Source organism: Podarcis tiliguerta (genome assembly GCF_965153285.1).
Source record: "Podarcis tiliguerta genome assembly, chromosome: 1".
Lineage (NCBI taxonomy): Eukaryota > Metazoa > Chordata > Lepidosauria > Squamata > Lacertidae > Podarcis > Podarcis tiliguerta.
The window spans coordinates 85,904,844-85,919,304 of record NC_139534.1 but is presented as its reverse complement, the minus strand read 5'-3'; the positions used below and the strand labels follow the sequence as shown (position 1 = coordinate 85,919,304).

The window sequence follows — 14,461 nt, the reverse complement described above, 5'->3', positions numbered from 1 at the left end:
ATTTGTCCCTGACATGCTATTTTTCTATGCACAGAGGTCTCCACCCCTCCCTCTTCATGGTGTAGTGTTCAAAACATGCAGCCCGTCCCCTGCGACCTGAAGTGGTACAGTCCAGGACATGATTTACATTTAGCTATGCTAAGAGCACCTGGTCCTCTGTTTCACTGGTTTTAGTGGAAGTTGCTTCTGAAGTACGCTTGCTTCAAAATGCAGCCTAGTTGACTGAGAGTTTGTACAGATGTGGAGTGGGATTCTAAAGCAAACTTCTCAGGTTCGCTAAGCAATTTAGCTTGCTGATAATTTCTGTTTGGGTGATGGGAGTGAAGTGGAGACTGTACTTTTGTCTAGATGTTTCTCTTTAATGGTCTCCCCTATGACTCTGGAGGCTTATGGTCTTTCCATCCTCTTCCTCTAATCTATGCAGGAACAGACCGGATAGAGGTGTCTAACACAGATGGAACTATGCGGACTGTACTGATCTGGGAGAATCTAGACAGACCCAGGGATATTGTGGTGGACCCTGTTGGAGGGTGAGAAGCTGCTTTCGCAGGAGTCTGCATAGCAGGGTCTCCTTTGTGCTATTGTGTTTAGATTTTTCGTGCCACTGCCCTGCGAGGTCCCTGTTGCAATTCCTGAAAGGGGGGGGGGGCTGGACGCTGGTGTGGATGGCTCTGCTAAAACAGCAGGACTGGGAGCAATCAGACTGCCCTAGTCCAGCCACCCAAATGCAAGGATCCTCCTCCGTGTCCAACATCCTTAACTCCTCATGTGCAAGCCAAGAACAGAAGGGGCCAAAGCACACCTGATCAGAGTTGCCTGTAGGACAAGGTGTAATTTCAGTAAAAATATAAAAGAAACAAACAAAAGCCAAATAAACTCATTGGTCTTTAACTGGTCTGCCCTTATCTGACCTGCAGTTTGAATTGTTCTTTCTGGTGGCAAATAGGGACATATCTTAGTTCGCCAAGGTCCCACAGAAAGAAAAAGAAACCTGTTCCTAGCTTTTTAACATTGATAGCTCCGTCAGTAGACCATGATACTCTTAATGTCAGGGTTGTGGGGTTGAGCCCCATGTTGGGCAAAAGATTCCTGCATTGCAGGTGTTAGACTAGATCCCAACTCTATGACCTTCACTGTTTGGGAAGGGCTGTAGCTCATTGGCAGAACATCTGCCTTGCATTCCAAAGGTCCCGAGTACAATCCCTGGCATCTCCAGTTTGCGCTGGAAAAGTCCCCTGCCTGAAACCTTGTAGAGCCACTGTCTGTCAGTGTAGACAGTAGTGAGGCTAGGTGGACCAGTAGCCTGACTCTGCACAAGGCAGCTTCCTATATTCCTGATGCTCTCTCTCTCTGGCCATTTCATATTGCTTACTGTCACTACCTGGAAGGAGACATTGTGAGAAAGCAGTGCAACCTAGGCTTGCCTGCAAGAACAGACTGAAGAGAAACTGTTCATGGAATGGTCTTGACAGCACATGGAAGTTCTGAACTTCTTCCATAGATTAGGAGTGAAAGTCCTGAAATTCTGTTGCCTCATTTTTGCAGAAAAGAGAAGGCCCACATGATAATGGGATCTCTTGGCAGCCTATATTATTATTATTATTTTACTCTTCCTTTGCGTGGAGCCTTAGAGTAGGGCATATAGATTCTGGTTTAGGAGAGTAGTCACTATGAAAGTTGAAGGCACTTGCCAGTTCGTTTGTGGAGTTCATTGGCAGGGGGAAATAATTCTGCCGTTAAAGGAACAGAAGTCACATGCAGTTTTGTATGTGTGCGTGTGTGTGCAGATTCATGTACTGGACTGACTGGGGGGCTAACCCGAAGATTGAGCGTGCGGGCATGGACGCCTCTGACCGCTTGGTGATCATCTCTTCCAACCTGACCTGGCCCAATGGACTAGCCATTGATTATGAATCTCATCGTCTGTACTGGGCAGATGCTGGCATGAAGACAATTGAGTACGCTGGCCTGGATGGCAGCAACAGGAAGGTAAGAAAGCCAAGGTGAATCAAAGGCTTCTGGGAAAGGAGCTGTAAATAGGAATTGCTTGGGGATAGAATTGATTGATTGATTGATTGATTGATTGATTTCCTGCCCATCTGGCTGGGTTTCCCCAGCCACTCTGGGTGGCTTCCAACCGAATATTAAAAACAATAGAGCATCAAACATTAAAAACTTCCCTAAACAGGGCTTCCTTAATGTTGTCTTTTAAAAGTAATATAGTTGCTTATTGCCTTGACATCTGCTGGGAGGGCGTTCCACAGAGCAGGCGCCACTACCAAGAAGGCCCTCTGCCTGGTTCCCTGTAACCTCACTTCTCGCAGCGAGGGAACTGCCAGAAGGCCCTCGGCACTGGACCTCAGGTATACAGGACCGAGGCCGTTTAGGGCTTTAAAGGTCAGCACCAACACTTAATTGTGCTTGGAAACGTACAGGGATGTGTGTTTGCCAATTGGTCCAATGCAACTTGCTTCTGGTCTCCAAAAGGACTCGGCTGCTTAGATCATTAGCCGGAGGGTAGGGACTGTCTTGTTATTGACCCAAAAAATAAAAAATAAAATAATGCTTTGAATTACTGTCTGTCTGAACCTGCAAATCAATCTACTCCTGAGTGAAGAATGCATACTGCAAAAAGTACAAGGAGAGAGAAGGTGCATTGCTGGGGCTACCTGCAGCCTCTAGACCGGGGTGGGGAACCTGGGGCCCAGGGGCCAAATATGCCCTCCAGGTCTCTCTGCCTGGTCCTCAGATCTCTTCTCATGCCATAACCCTCCCCGGTCCTATTTTACACCCCATGTGCTTTTACCTGGCTGGAATGTGTCCTTCAACTCTGATAATGCCTGGATGGAGGATAGAGAGGGTAAAATGCAAGCTACTGTACAAAGGCAAAATTTGTTGCACAGCCCCTTTTTGCCTCTGGCAAATAAAACCAATTGCATGTGGCCCCTGGGAGGTTGCCCAGAAGGATATGTGGCTCTTTGGACTCAAAGAGTCCCTGTTGCCATGCCGGCCGTATGTTGTTACTAAAACTTCTTGCGGGTCTTTGTTTTGGGGACTGACAGGTGCTGATTGGAAGCAACCTGCCTCACCCCTTTGGGCTTACTCTTTACGGAGCTCGGCTCTACTGGACCGACTGGCAGGCAAAGAGCATCCAGAGTGCTGACAAAAGGACAGGGCAGAATCGTGAAACTCTGCAGGATAACCTGGAAAACCTCATGGACATCCACGTCTTCCATCGGCACAGGCCTTCAGGTACATGGGAGGGGATACGCCATCCCTTGCTGCTTGGCATGTCCCTACAGCTAGAGAGCCTCTGCGGGATGACTGCCTATTCCTGCATTGCAGGGGTTTGGATTATAGACAATCCTCAGGGTTCCTTCCAACTCTACAGTTCTGTGATTCTAAGCACCCTGCACCCCAACAGAAATTTAACTCAAAAGTACATGCGAATGAATCCTTTGTGACTTATTTTCATGGAAAGCGCTCCTCTGTGCCGTTTACGTTCCCATGCATGCTTGTAGAATTTTGAAGCATGCTGTTGCTGTTATCATCATCATTTTTTATTTGTATACCATCTTTCTATCTTACAATACTCAAGGCGGTTTACAAGCTGAAAAACAAAAAATGTACGTCTTGTAACAATCTAATGTAATACAGAAATGTGATAATAAAACATAGTTTTAAAATAGGCAACCTACATCAGAAAAGTAACATTCAACAATCATTAGAATAGTATAAAATAATAATATCAAAATATAAAAGTTAAACAGAAATCCACTCAACTGTTATAATAAATAATATCTAAACTATAATCAATAAAACAGCGGTAAGCTACAGTACAGTGGTACCTCTGGATGCAAACGGGATCCATTCCGGAGCCCTGTTCAGATCCAGAAGCGAATGCAACCCGCGTCTGTGTGGGTCGCGACTCGCCACTTCTGTGCATGCGCATGATGTCATTTTGACTGTCTGCGCATGCGCGAGTGGCAAAACCCGGAAGTAATGCACTCCATTACTTCCAGGTCGCTGCAGCGCGCAACCCGAAAATACTTATCCCAAAGCTACTTCAACCAAAGGTATGACTGTACATAAAACAACACAATACACATTGAGAAGCAGAGACTAGAGGGTAGAGCAAGGCAGGTGGAAGGAGGCCTTGCCTGATGGAGTCTCTCCCCTCACAGTTCTTCCTTCAGGAACAGCTCCCTTATGAGGACTCCTAGGGCCGGAGGGTGGGGCAAGGCAGGTGGAAAGAGGCTCCTCCTGACATATTCTGCATTGGGATTCTCTTCTTTCTTTCTTTTACAATGTTTTTATTGTTTTTTACAGTTTACATTTTTATTTAGATGGGTGTGGTATAAATAATAAAATTATTATATTACTATCATAATCATACATATAAAGGATTTCCTGAATCCTTGGACTTCCCTCCATGGGTTCCATCAACATTCCTTTTTTCAACTGCGTCTTAGAAGATTCTCCATTTTCTTAATAATCATAAAAAAAAAGACCCTGTTTTCCCATTGTTCTTGTCACATTACAAGTATTGTTACAATCCGGCCAAAGTTTTTAGTTGCTTACAGTGTTCTCCAAGATAAATTATAATTTCCCCTCATTCCTTAGTAAAATTTCTATCTTCTTGATTTCTGATCTTCCCGGTCATTTCCGCCATTTCGGCATAATCCATCATCTTTATCAGCCGTTCCTCTCTGGTCAGGACTTTGTCTTCCTTCCATCTCCGGGCCAAAAGTATCCATGCTGCCATCATCGCGTACATGAATAGTCTTTCCTGCTCCTTTGGTATTTCTGCATCTAAAATTCCTTTTTTAAAAAAAGCTTCAATTTTTTTCACAAAAGTTATTTTAAACATTTCCCCCCCAACTCATTATATATAATTTCCCAGAATGCTTTGGGCTTCTCTGTCTGGCCTTGTCATGATGCATTGTTTTCTTTTCCTTTTTTCCAGTACATACAGCATGCACAGTTAATAATGGTGGATGCAGTCACCTTTGCCTCCTGGCTCCTCTCCCTAAAGGTTACAGCTGTACTTGTCCCACCGGTATCAACCTACAGCCAGATGGCAAGACTTGCTTACCAGGTAGGTCTCCTCACATTCTGCAGCATCTGGGTCCCTAATCCCCAGAGCCTGCTCTTGATAGGCCTCTGGGTACAAAGCCCTACGACAGGGATAACCAGTGTTGTTGCACCCCATCTCCCATCATCCCTGACCATTAGCTGTGCTGACCAGTAGCTGTGCTGGCTGGGGCTGGCAGGAGTTGGAGTCCAACAGTGTCTGGAGGGTGCCACATAGGCTTGGGAAACACAAAAATGCTCCCACCAAATAAATCTTGGCCCAGGGAAACCCAGATTCTGCAATCAGAATATATTGTGCACATATTTTAAATATGGCATAATTAGCATGATTCTGCCTGAACACTTAGGATTTATGGTAAAGTAAAGAATGTCAGAAGGCAATGAAACAAAGCAGATTTGGCTATTAAGATAGGCAACAGGGCAAAAGAGACCAAAGGAATGGTAGACACGGCTCGAGATCCAGAAAAGGAAATAAGATGCTGTCCCCTGAAAACCAGAAGTCATATATTTTCTGAAGATGAGAAGTAATGTATGCTCAAAGTAGCAAATTCTATGCTTGTGCCACAAGAAGCATGGAAGATGCACAACCTTCATTTCAGAGCCCTAGAGCTGTGACTCTTGTTTCTACTCTTTCATTCCGTATCCCCTTTGTCATACCATTATATGTGGTCTGTAACAGATCATCCCAGTGACATCCTTAGCAGAAATGTTTACCTGGAGTTTTTTTTTTAATGTTTGGCAATTGTGATGGCAATTACTAATTCTTGAATTGCCTTTCACGTGAGTCTCAAGACATTTTACAAGCATACAATAAAACTACTAAACTTAATTTTTTTCAAAGCACCAAAAACAAATAAGATTCAAAAACAATATTTGAAAATATCCTTGTTGCCTCTTGGTTAGCTCGGAGATGGCATATTTGAAACTGCTGAGTAGAACAGTGTTAAATGTGGAATATATTCTTGTCTTCAACTCCACAGGCATGACTAGCTTCCTGATCTTTGCTAGAAGGTCGGATATTCGGCTGGTTTCGCTTGACATCCCGTATTTTGCTGACGTAGTTGTCTCAGTCAATGTCACCATGAAAAACGCTATTGCCATTGGAGTGGATCCTCAAGAAGGTCTGAAATGTGTCATTTAACCATTTTAAGCACTGATCCAGTGGGGGCTGGTTGGACGCAAAGTCTAACAACATGTGGAAGCCTTGGGTTCTCTATCCCAGATCTACGAATTGTTAAGATGTAGACTGAGAATTGGTCTTTAGTAAAAAGAGAGAGAGAGAAGGAGAAGGAAGTCTAAATATTAAAAAAAACAAAAAACCGTTGTGCTTTTGGTAATAAACATACTAATAAATAACTTTTCATGTAATGCCAATACTGTTATAGCTTCTGCCCTTTTGAAGAGCATATCACAATGTGTTCATTTTTTAAGAGTATATATTTCATAATGCCTGTGAGTGGTGTGTTCCATCAGTAAATACCTGCAGTAACAGGTAGCACTGCTGCTGTTGTTTTTTAACTGGGCTTAACAAAAGCACACCAAATGGCTTTCCCCATTACTTTCCTTATTTGCTAATGCTACTTCCTTAATGCCTATTTTTTAGGATTTTCTATGTAGATGTTGCTGATGTTCTCCTATTTCTTCCACAGGAAAGGTCTATTGGTCGGACAGCACACTGAGGAAGATCAGCAGGGCTGCCTTAGATGGATCTCAGTATGAAGATATCGTTACTACAGGTAATAGATGCTTTACTGGAATAGCCACCTTCAGGCTGCTTTCAGAGATGGATTTTGCCGAGTGATGTGAGCACAGTCTTAATAGCATAGTCAGTTCTTTACTCATGGAGTACCTAGGAATATTTATGTTAAGAAATGCCTGGCGAATCTTGCGGATGTTTTTAATGAGGGAAGATCCTAAACGTGATGGTTAGTAAGTAGCAAGAAACAATGACATTGCTACTGCTTTTTTACTAGGGTTGCAAACCACAGATGGACTAGCAGTGGATGCTATCGGTCGCAAAGTGTATTGGACTGACACGGGGACCAAAAGGATTGAAGTGGGCAACCTAGATGGGTCAATGAGGAGAGTCTTGGTATGGGAAAACCTGGACAGCCCAAGAGCCATTGCCCTGTATCACGAGATGGGGTGAGTGCTGGCTGTAGTAAGTCTTGGTCAAGGGAAAGGCAGAGGATGGAAAGGCATGGGAATAATTCCCATGCTGGCTTCTCAGTTGATCGGTTACTAGCTTTTACTCTTCCTTCAGTTTTATGTATTGGACGGACTGGGGAGAGAACGCCAAGCTGGAACAAGCTGGCATGGACGGCTCCAGGCGCACGGTGCTTATCAACAACAACCTGGGATGGCCGAATGGACTGGCTGTGGATCGAGCAGGGTCACAACTGCTCTGGGCTGATGCACATACTGAGGTTGGAACTGCTACAAGGCGTGCAGAATGTTTTCTTGGGGTGGAGTTCCTAACTTTATATCTGAAGGAAGGGATGGCATGAGAGGGATTAAAGAGTCCTTGTGGACTAAGGGGATTCATAAGTGCAGGTTCATCGCTCAGCGGTAGCAGTGGCACACGCATTAAGCCATAATTAATGTCTGACATTCAGCTGTGGTGGAGCACAAATGAGCTGCTAAGCCATTCGCTGTAGTGCATCCTGTTCAGAAATTCCCTGCTCTGGTCCTTCCTTGGTCCTCCTACCTGTGCTATGCCGGGAGCAACAAACCATGACCCCTTGGCTTGTGTCAGTCTGAACCCGGGATCATGGCTTGTTTGCCCCAAAGTGAAGAATAAAGCTAGGCTACCACTTGTGTCAAGTCAAGTAGCCTTTATTAACATCACATAAGAACATTCAGAATACATTCAGAATAGATAGGCCAGTGCGATCTCGTCGCCACCACAACGGCACAGTCACCCACCAAAGGGCAAAAGAGGCGAGCAATACGCCTCATCTCTGTGGGTTTCCAGCAAGGGCAGGATCCTGTAGCATACTTCGGCGACAAAAAATCAAATAGAGGAACTTAACTACTGTCTTGGTGACCTCCTGGTCTCTCCCCTGTAATAAGAAGTGCATAACCTCCATCTCTGGTTTCCATGTTGGAATACATAGATGGTCTAGAAATTGTTGGCGGAGATCATCATACATTTTACATTTAAGGGCCATGTGAGCTAGAGTTTCTACCACTTGTGGTTTGCTTGGAGACCCTGAGTCTGGGTTCAGACAGCACAATGCACCAAGACTTGCTTCTCCTGGTGCAGCCGGGAGCAGGGGCGAAAGAATGAGGCCAGTTATTGCAACATCTCTTGGTGACTTCCATATCAGAAATCCCCATCAGGATTCAAGTGCCAAAGGCAAGGCTTTCATGTTGCCTGGTGTTAACCTCAAACACTGCATTTTGATGGGTATTGCTCACGTGTTGTCACTTAATAAACTGCAGCTACAGTTGCCCAGTGAAGAGATAACCAAGTATGCTTGTGAGATTTTTCTAATACGGTAGCTTGGAATCATAGCTACCTGAGGCCTTTGTTTTCAGCTTTCTGGGGGTTTTCTCTGTCTCTCAAAAAGGGAATAAACATTCCATCTCTGTCCTTCAGCGCATTGAGGCTGCAGACCTGAATGGTGCAAACCGCCGCACCTTGCTTTCTCCAGTACAGCACCCTTATGGCCTCACTCTGCTGGATTCCTACATCTACTGGACAGATTGGCAAACACGTAGCATCCACAGGGCTGACAAGAACACTGGTGCGAACGTCATCTTAGTCAGGGCAAACCTGCCTGGCTTAATGGACATCCAGGCTGTTGACAGGAAGCACCCTCTGGGTAAGTCCGTCCCGTCCCCGTCCCCCCCCAGATTTCCATCAAGCCAAACATTGTTTGGAGAGTCCTCTTAGAAGGGAGTTCTTTACTTCTCCTCTGAACCCCCAAGCCACTCCCAGATACTGTTCACTGCAATGCTTTAATTCTTTGCATTTCTTCTTCAAAGACTTGCGATTTTTTCACGTCAGAATTCTTACTTGGCCTTTGTGCCTTTTCTGCAGATCTTGCTCCATTCTCTAATCTAGCCTTGCCAGGCTATGTGAGTCAGTTTTTGTTGGACTACAGTGCCCATCAACCATGCTGGCTGGAGCTGATGGGAGTTTAGGTCCAGCAGCCTCTGGAGAGCACTGAGTTAGGAAGCCTTGCTTAATCCTAGCTACTCAAACTTTTTTTTTTAACCAGACTACATTTAAACCACTCAAGCACTTTGAAGCCTTCCATTTTTTTTTTGAATCAGCTGTCTTGTCATCCTCACACTTACAATCTTCTCAAGTGCCTGTTCTGTACGTTTATTTAGTTGCCAGGAGTTCATCTTGCTATTTCCCCTGTAGGGCTAGGGTTTCCCCACAGTTTGAAACAGCATTATTGGTGCCATTGTGCTGGCAAAGGATAGTGCAAAATCGAGACCCTCTTGTCACCTATCTTGTTGATCATTTTGGGGGTGCAGTCAGGAGGTGTTTTTTCTTCAGAGACACTGGCAGGCTTTGCTTTCTGAAGTTCCATCTTTCTGTGGTCCCTCTAACTTTTTCTACGACCCTTTTAAAAAATACCTGAGGTACACTGGGTAGTAGTAGCCTTAGTCAAGGCCTACAAATGTTTGTGCTTGAGAATCTCCTGTTTACAAGGACTGTGTAGGAGAGTACTGAATTAATATGGACCACAGGAAAGTCCAGTCTGAGAGACTTCCTTTGTTTTCCCATAGGTTCTAACAAGTGTGGAGTGAGGAATGGCGGGTGCTCCCATCTCTGCCTGCCAAATCCTGAAGGCTTCTCCTGTGCCTGCCCTACTGGTATCCAGCTGAAGAGTGACGAGAGGACCTGCGATCCTTCTCCTGAAACCTACCTCCTCTTCTCTAGTCGAGGCTCTATCCGCCGCATCTCACTGGACACTAGCGATCACACTGACGTTCACGTTCCTGTCCCAGAGCTGAACAATGTTATCTCTCTGGACTATGACAGCGTAGATGGCAAAATTTACTACACAGATGTCTTCTTAGATGTCATCAGGTAGGAACCCATTAGCTTCCTTTTGGTGCATTAATTCATTAATTACATGAGACCTTTCGCTAGCTGGTCTTTGTGTTGCGAGATCTGCCTTACAATATGGTATTTTAATAGGCAGAAATTCTTATTTTCTTTGGTATCTACTGTTTTCTAGGCGAGCAGACCTTAATGGCAGCAATATGGAAACAGTTATTGGTCAAGGACTGAAGACTACCGATGGTCTAGCTGTGGACTGGGTGGCTAGAAACCTCTACTGGACTGACACAGGCCGCAACACTATTGAAGTTGCAAGACTAGATGGCAGCTGCAGGAAAGTGCTAATTAATAACAATCTGGATGAACCCCGAGCAATTGCTGTCTTTCCCAGGAAGGGGTAAGTTGGAGGACAACTAGAGGCATAATGGGCTGGAGGGAGGAGAGTAGTGCTTCAAAGGTTAAGCCCCTCCTTGGGCCTAGAGGAGCATCTGGTCTGTTCACCAAGTAGGCTCCTTTACCAGCAAAGCTTTATGAGCAAACACACTATCCAGCCAGTTGTTCAGCTGTAGCACTTCATCAAGTGGTTGCAGATTAGATTGTTGGAGCCCCTCCTGCCTGGTTCTGTTCTTGCCTAGAGGTGAGCGTTGCTGGACCAAGAAGAGGACTACAATCTGACTCTTAGAACCAGATGATCTGTTGGTCTTGTTGAAGAGTTGCAGCTGGCCAGATGGCTGGAGGAAGATGTTTTTCAAAAGGCAGTCACCAGCCCTCCCCACCAGCAAATCTACTCCCTAGTGAGGGGTCTAGTAAGAAGAGACATTGCAAATAATAGCAGCAAAAAGTTTCAGAGGAAACAGCTTCTCCCTTCATCTCCAAAAAAGAACTATTTGGTGCAGAAGCAGCCTGTGTGGTGTGTGTGTGTTTGTGTGTCATCCTGTGTTTGGTTTTTCCCCAGATACCTCTTTTGGACAGATTGGGGACAAGTCGCTAAAATTGAGCGCGCAAACTTGGATGGTTCTGAGCGCAAGATATTGATCAACACTGACTTGGGCTGGCCCAATGGGTTGACCTTGGATTATGATACTAGGAGGTCAGTATAACATAGTCCCTTTCCACGTGCAAAAATCATTTCTCTGCTTTTAAGGCAGCCTGGAGCTTCTGCATCACATCAGTAAAGAAGTGCAAAAAGGATGGGGAATCATTTTCTTTGGGATGGGAGGTTATGGTGGAGGTTGGTTTCACTTCTCATACTTTCTCTTCTTCTAGGATTTATTGGGTAGATGCTCATCTAGACCGCATAGAGAGTGCTGATCTCAACGGGAAGCTGCGTCAGGTCCTGGTCAGCCAAGTATCACATCCCTTTGCCTTGACACAGGTACAAAGGACCTTGGTGGGAACTCTGCAATGTCACTAGATAGATGAGCTCCCAAATAAATAATATATATTTTTTAATTTCTGGGTGTTGGGAGAAGTTGGTGTTCTCATTCTTCGCCCTGCCATACACTGGAGAAATGGTTTTGCTTGAATAAACTTCTGTTACCTTTCTACATGGTTTTTGTATCTTCCTAATCCTTTATCTCTTCATTTCTGAGCAGCAAGACAGGTGGCTCTATTGGACGGACTGGCAAACTAAATCTATCCAGCGAGTGGACAAATATTCTGGCCGGAATAAGGAGACTGTGTTAGCCAATGTTGAAGGACTTATGGATATCATTGTAGTCTCTCCTCAAAGGCAAACAGGTATATGCAACAATCTGGGTTTCCTCACTTTATATATAATGAGAGTCAACAGGGTGCATCTTCCAAAATAAATTCTAAATGTTTCCTGCAAAAATTGCAACACAGAGAATCACTTGTTCAGTCTCTCCCCGCCCCCCTGCCGCCCCACTTGACAACATCTTCAGATGTGCCTTCATGACTCTAGGGTGTCATGGGAGGAAGTGGTTGTGAGAATATAACAACTCCGGCCAGTAAGGCTGGTACATGGATAATACGACATCATGGACTTAGAAATGCTGTTGTGGAGTTACGCAATTTCCCTTCAAACTTGGAGGTTGAGTGAATATTTGTCATACTAAAAACAGGAATAAGGGGAAATATTTTTTTTATTTTAGTCTGGAAAATTAGCTACCCCTCTCCCATACTGTTTAAATAAAGCATAGACTGGTATGCAAAACCTGTGCTAGACGGATATTGTACTCCAGCCTCAGAAATCTGTGCCTCCTTTGCTGCTTGTGGGCTGAGGCCATCCTCCATGTCTCTGAATATCTGTCAGGTTCTTTTAAGACATCTAGTAGAATGAAGACCATTGGTATTTAAAATAGGCATGGGGCAGAAACTTAGAAATCACTCTGGCAAAGCATCAGATTCTTTAAAACCTTGCTATTGCCTACATATTAAAAAGCCAGTTCCAAAAGAAACCAAAGTCCCAGTAGGGCCTGGTTAGTTTAGTTCTCAATGGCTCCCATTCACTTCTAGGGGATATAGTAAATGCACTGCAGTCTAGGACACAGCTGAGAAGGAGCAGCCTGCTTTTCTGTCCAGGTAGTTAGATCAGTAGGGCAGGTTAGCCCCTGCTCAGTGGTAATACATACACATTCCTTTGTTCATTCCCATATAAGTGAAGGTCTGATACTAACTTTCCTTACCCTGTGGGGGTAAGGAAAATGGCTGGACTCTGAAAGCAACCATGCAGTGGTGGTCGGAGTCCATTATTCCTGACACCTGACATCCTGGCTTCTGTAGGGAGCTCATAGATACACACACACACACACACCTCTTTAACACTCTGCCTGTCAGTAATGACAAGTCATTTGGTTATATTTATTAAGAAATATTACAAGTCATCTTTCACATGAATTCCTTCTTGTCTTTGAGAAAGCACAAACTTAATGGATTTTGTTATATAAAAGAAGAATGGGAAGGTATTGACTAAGGAGCGATATCAAGACAAGGAGGATACCTGCATTGTGGCCCATTTATTCTCCCTATTTGTCTAGTCCCACGATTACTTGCCAGGGTTGCTGCAACCCTGCACCAACAAACAATCCAACAGTGACCCAGCAAACAGGAATTTCGTGATCCTGTTTTTTTTTTAATGTTATTTTTGTATATCTTTTAGAGGTTTTTAAATATTACGTCGTTTAGAAGGGCTTTTCAATAAATAAAATAAGCTTGTGCATGAGAGGCTTTGGTAAGACCCATTATTCTCGACCATCAGCCACTGTGTCTTGCTGATAAGAATGTGAAGCCCCCACAGTTGAGCACAGAAAACGATGTTCTTCTGGTGGTAATGTCAAATACACTGTTTGCATCTTTTAGGCACCAACGCTTGTGGAGTCAGTAATGGAGGCTGCACCCACCTCTGTTTTGCCAGAGCTTCTGACTTTGTTTGTGCTTGCCCAGATGAACCAGATGGACGGCCTTGCTCAAATGGTAAGTCGCTTGAGCTGCAGACCTTCAGACAGGAATCACGATGTTTTTGCTCCTGCTTCATGAGGACTTTTTCTGTGGAGTTTTTTTCTGTGAAACCTAAATAAGCCACCTTCAGATAATAGAACAGCCTAGGCGGCAGAATGCAGTCTTGTCAAAGCATTCAGATCAGTGCAAGAAATCATTATCCTGTCTCCTCTGGACTTGGGCTCCTTGTGAATTTGAAAACTTCTCTTTGAAATTCCCTTCCGTTCTCTAGATGTCCCAGATGCATATTTTAGCATTCTGGATGGATCTCTGAAGAATATGGTTCAAAGCAGTTCGTTGTATTTCATTGGCATTTTGTGTGCAGTAACTTTAAAAATGTATGTGCATATAACATCGGGGATGGTTGGAGATTGGCAAAATAAGAGCACGCCAATATTTTCTGCTGCTCCCATACAGGCTGTAGCAGCCCAGTTAACCACCTGTAGCTACACTGCAGTTTTTGTTTTCTTAGGAGCAGGTCACTGTTAAAACCACAGACAGAACCTTAACTGCCTGCTGCTGCGTCTGGGGGAACAGATTGCAATTTCTGCAAGCTGCGTTTGGCTTAATTATCTCCCCTTCCTAAGCTTCTGTTTCCCTTTCTCTTTGCGTTCTGTGTAGTTCCTGGCATGGGGCCTTCGATTCCCGAGACCACTCGTGCAAGCAAAAAGAGCCAGACCCCCGCTGGTAGATCTGGCTCTTCGACAACCAAACCCCATATATCCTTGGAAACAACAGAAGCAAAGTGAGTGACTTTAAAAGATGATTGTGACAAAAGGTGGTGCCAAGTTCCTCACTGACTCTCCTGCCCCAGAGGAAAGAAACTATGCAGGAGTTTTTGCACCTCTTAATAGAATGGTGATATTGGGGGGTCAGAGCTATTCC

The 14,461-nt window shown here is 44.5% G+C and overlaps 1 protein-coding gene across 5 annotated transcripts in view; it reads left to right on the top strand.

The window, feature by feature from the left end:
* Positions 1 to 14,461, top strand: part of LRP4 (LDL receptor related protein 4) — a 98,303-nt gene that overhangs the window by 74,114 nt on the left and 9,728 nt on the right. For all 5 annotated transcript variants that reach the window (XM_083456235.1, XM_083456236.1, XM_083456239.1 and 2 more), the window contains exons 19-34: positions 425 to 530; positions 1,788 to 1,989; positions 3,063 to 3,252; positions 4,967 to 5,098; positions 6,075 to 6,215; positions 6,744 to 6,830; positions 7,068 to 7,239; positions 7,358 to 7,520; positions 8,696 to 8,921; positions 9,841 to 10,144; positions 10,296 to 10,514; positions 11,073 to 11,207; positions 11,384 to 11,492; positions 11,713 to 11,857; positions 13,439 to 13,552; positions 14,198 to 14,321. In XM_083456235.1, coding sequence (XP_083312361.1) covers positions 425 to 530; positions 1,788 to 1,989; positions 3,063 to 3,252; positions 4,967 to 5,098; positions 6,075 to 6,215; positions 6,744 to 6,830; positions 7,068 to 7,239; positions 7,358 to 7,520; positions 8,696 to 8,921; positions 9,841 to 10,144; positions 10,296 to 10,514; positions 11,073 to 11,207; positions 11,384 to 11,492; positions 11,713 to 11,857; positions 13,439 to 13,552; positions 14,198 to 14,321 — 2,569 coding nt within the window. The remainder of the gene's footprint in view (positions 1 to 424; positions 531 to 1,787; positions 1,990 to 3,062; positions 3,253 to 4,966; positions 5,099 to 6,074; positions 6,216 to 6,743; positions 6,831 to 7,067; positions 7,240 to 7,357; positions 7,521 to 8,695; positions 8,922 to 9,840; positions 10,145 to 10,295; positions 10,515 to 11,072; positions 11,208 to 11,383; positions 11,493 to 11,712; positions 11,858 to 13,438; positions 13,553 to 14,197; positions 14,322 to 14,461) is intronic.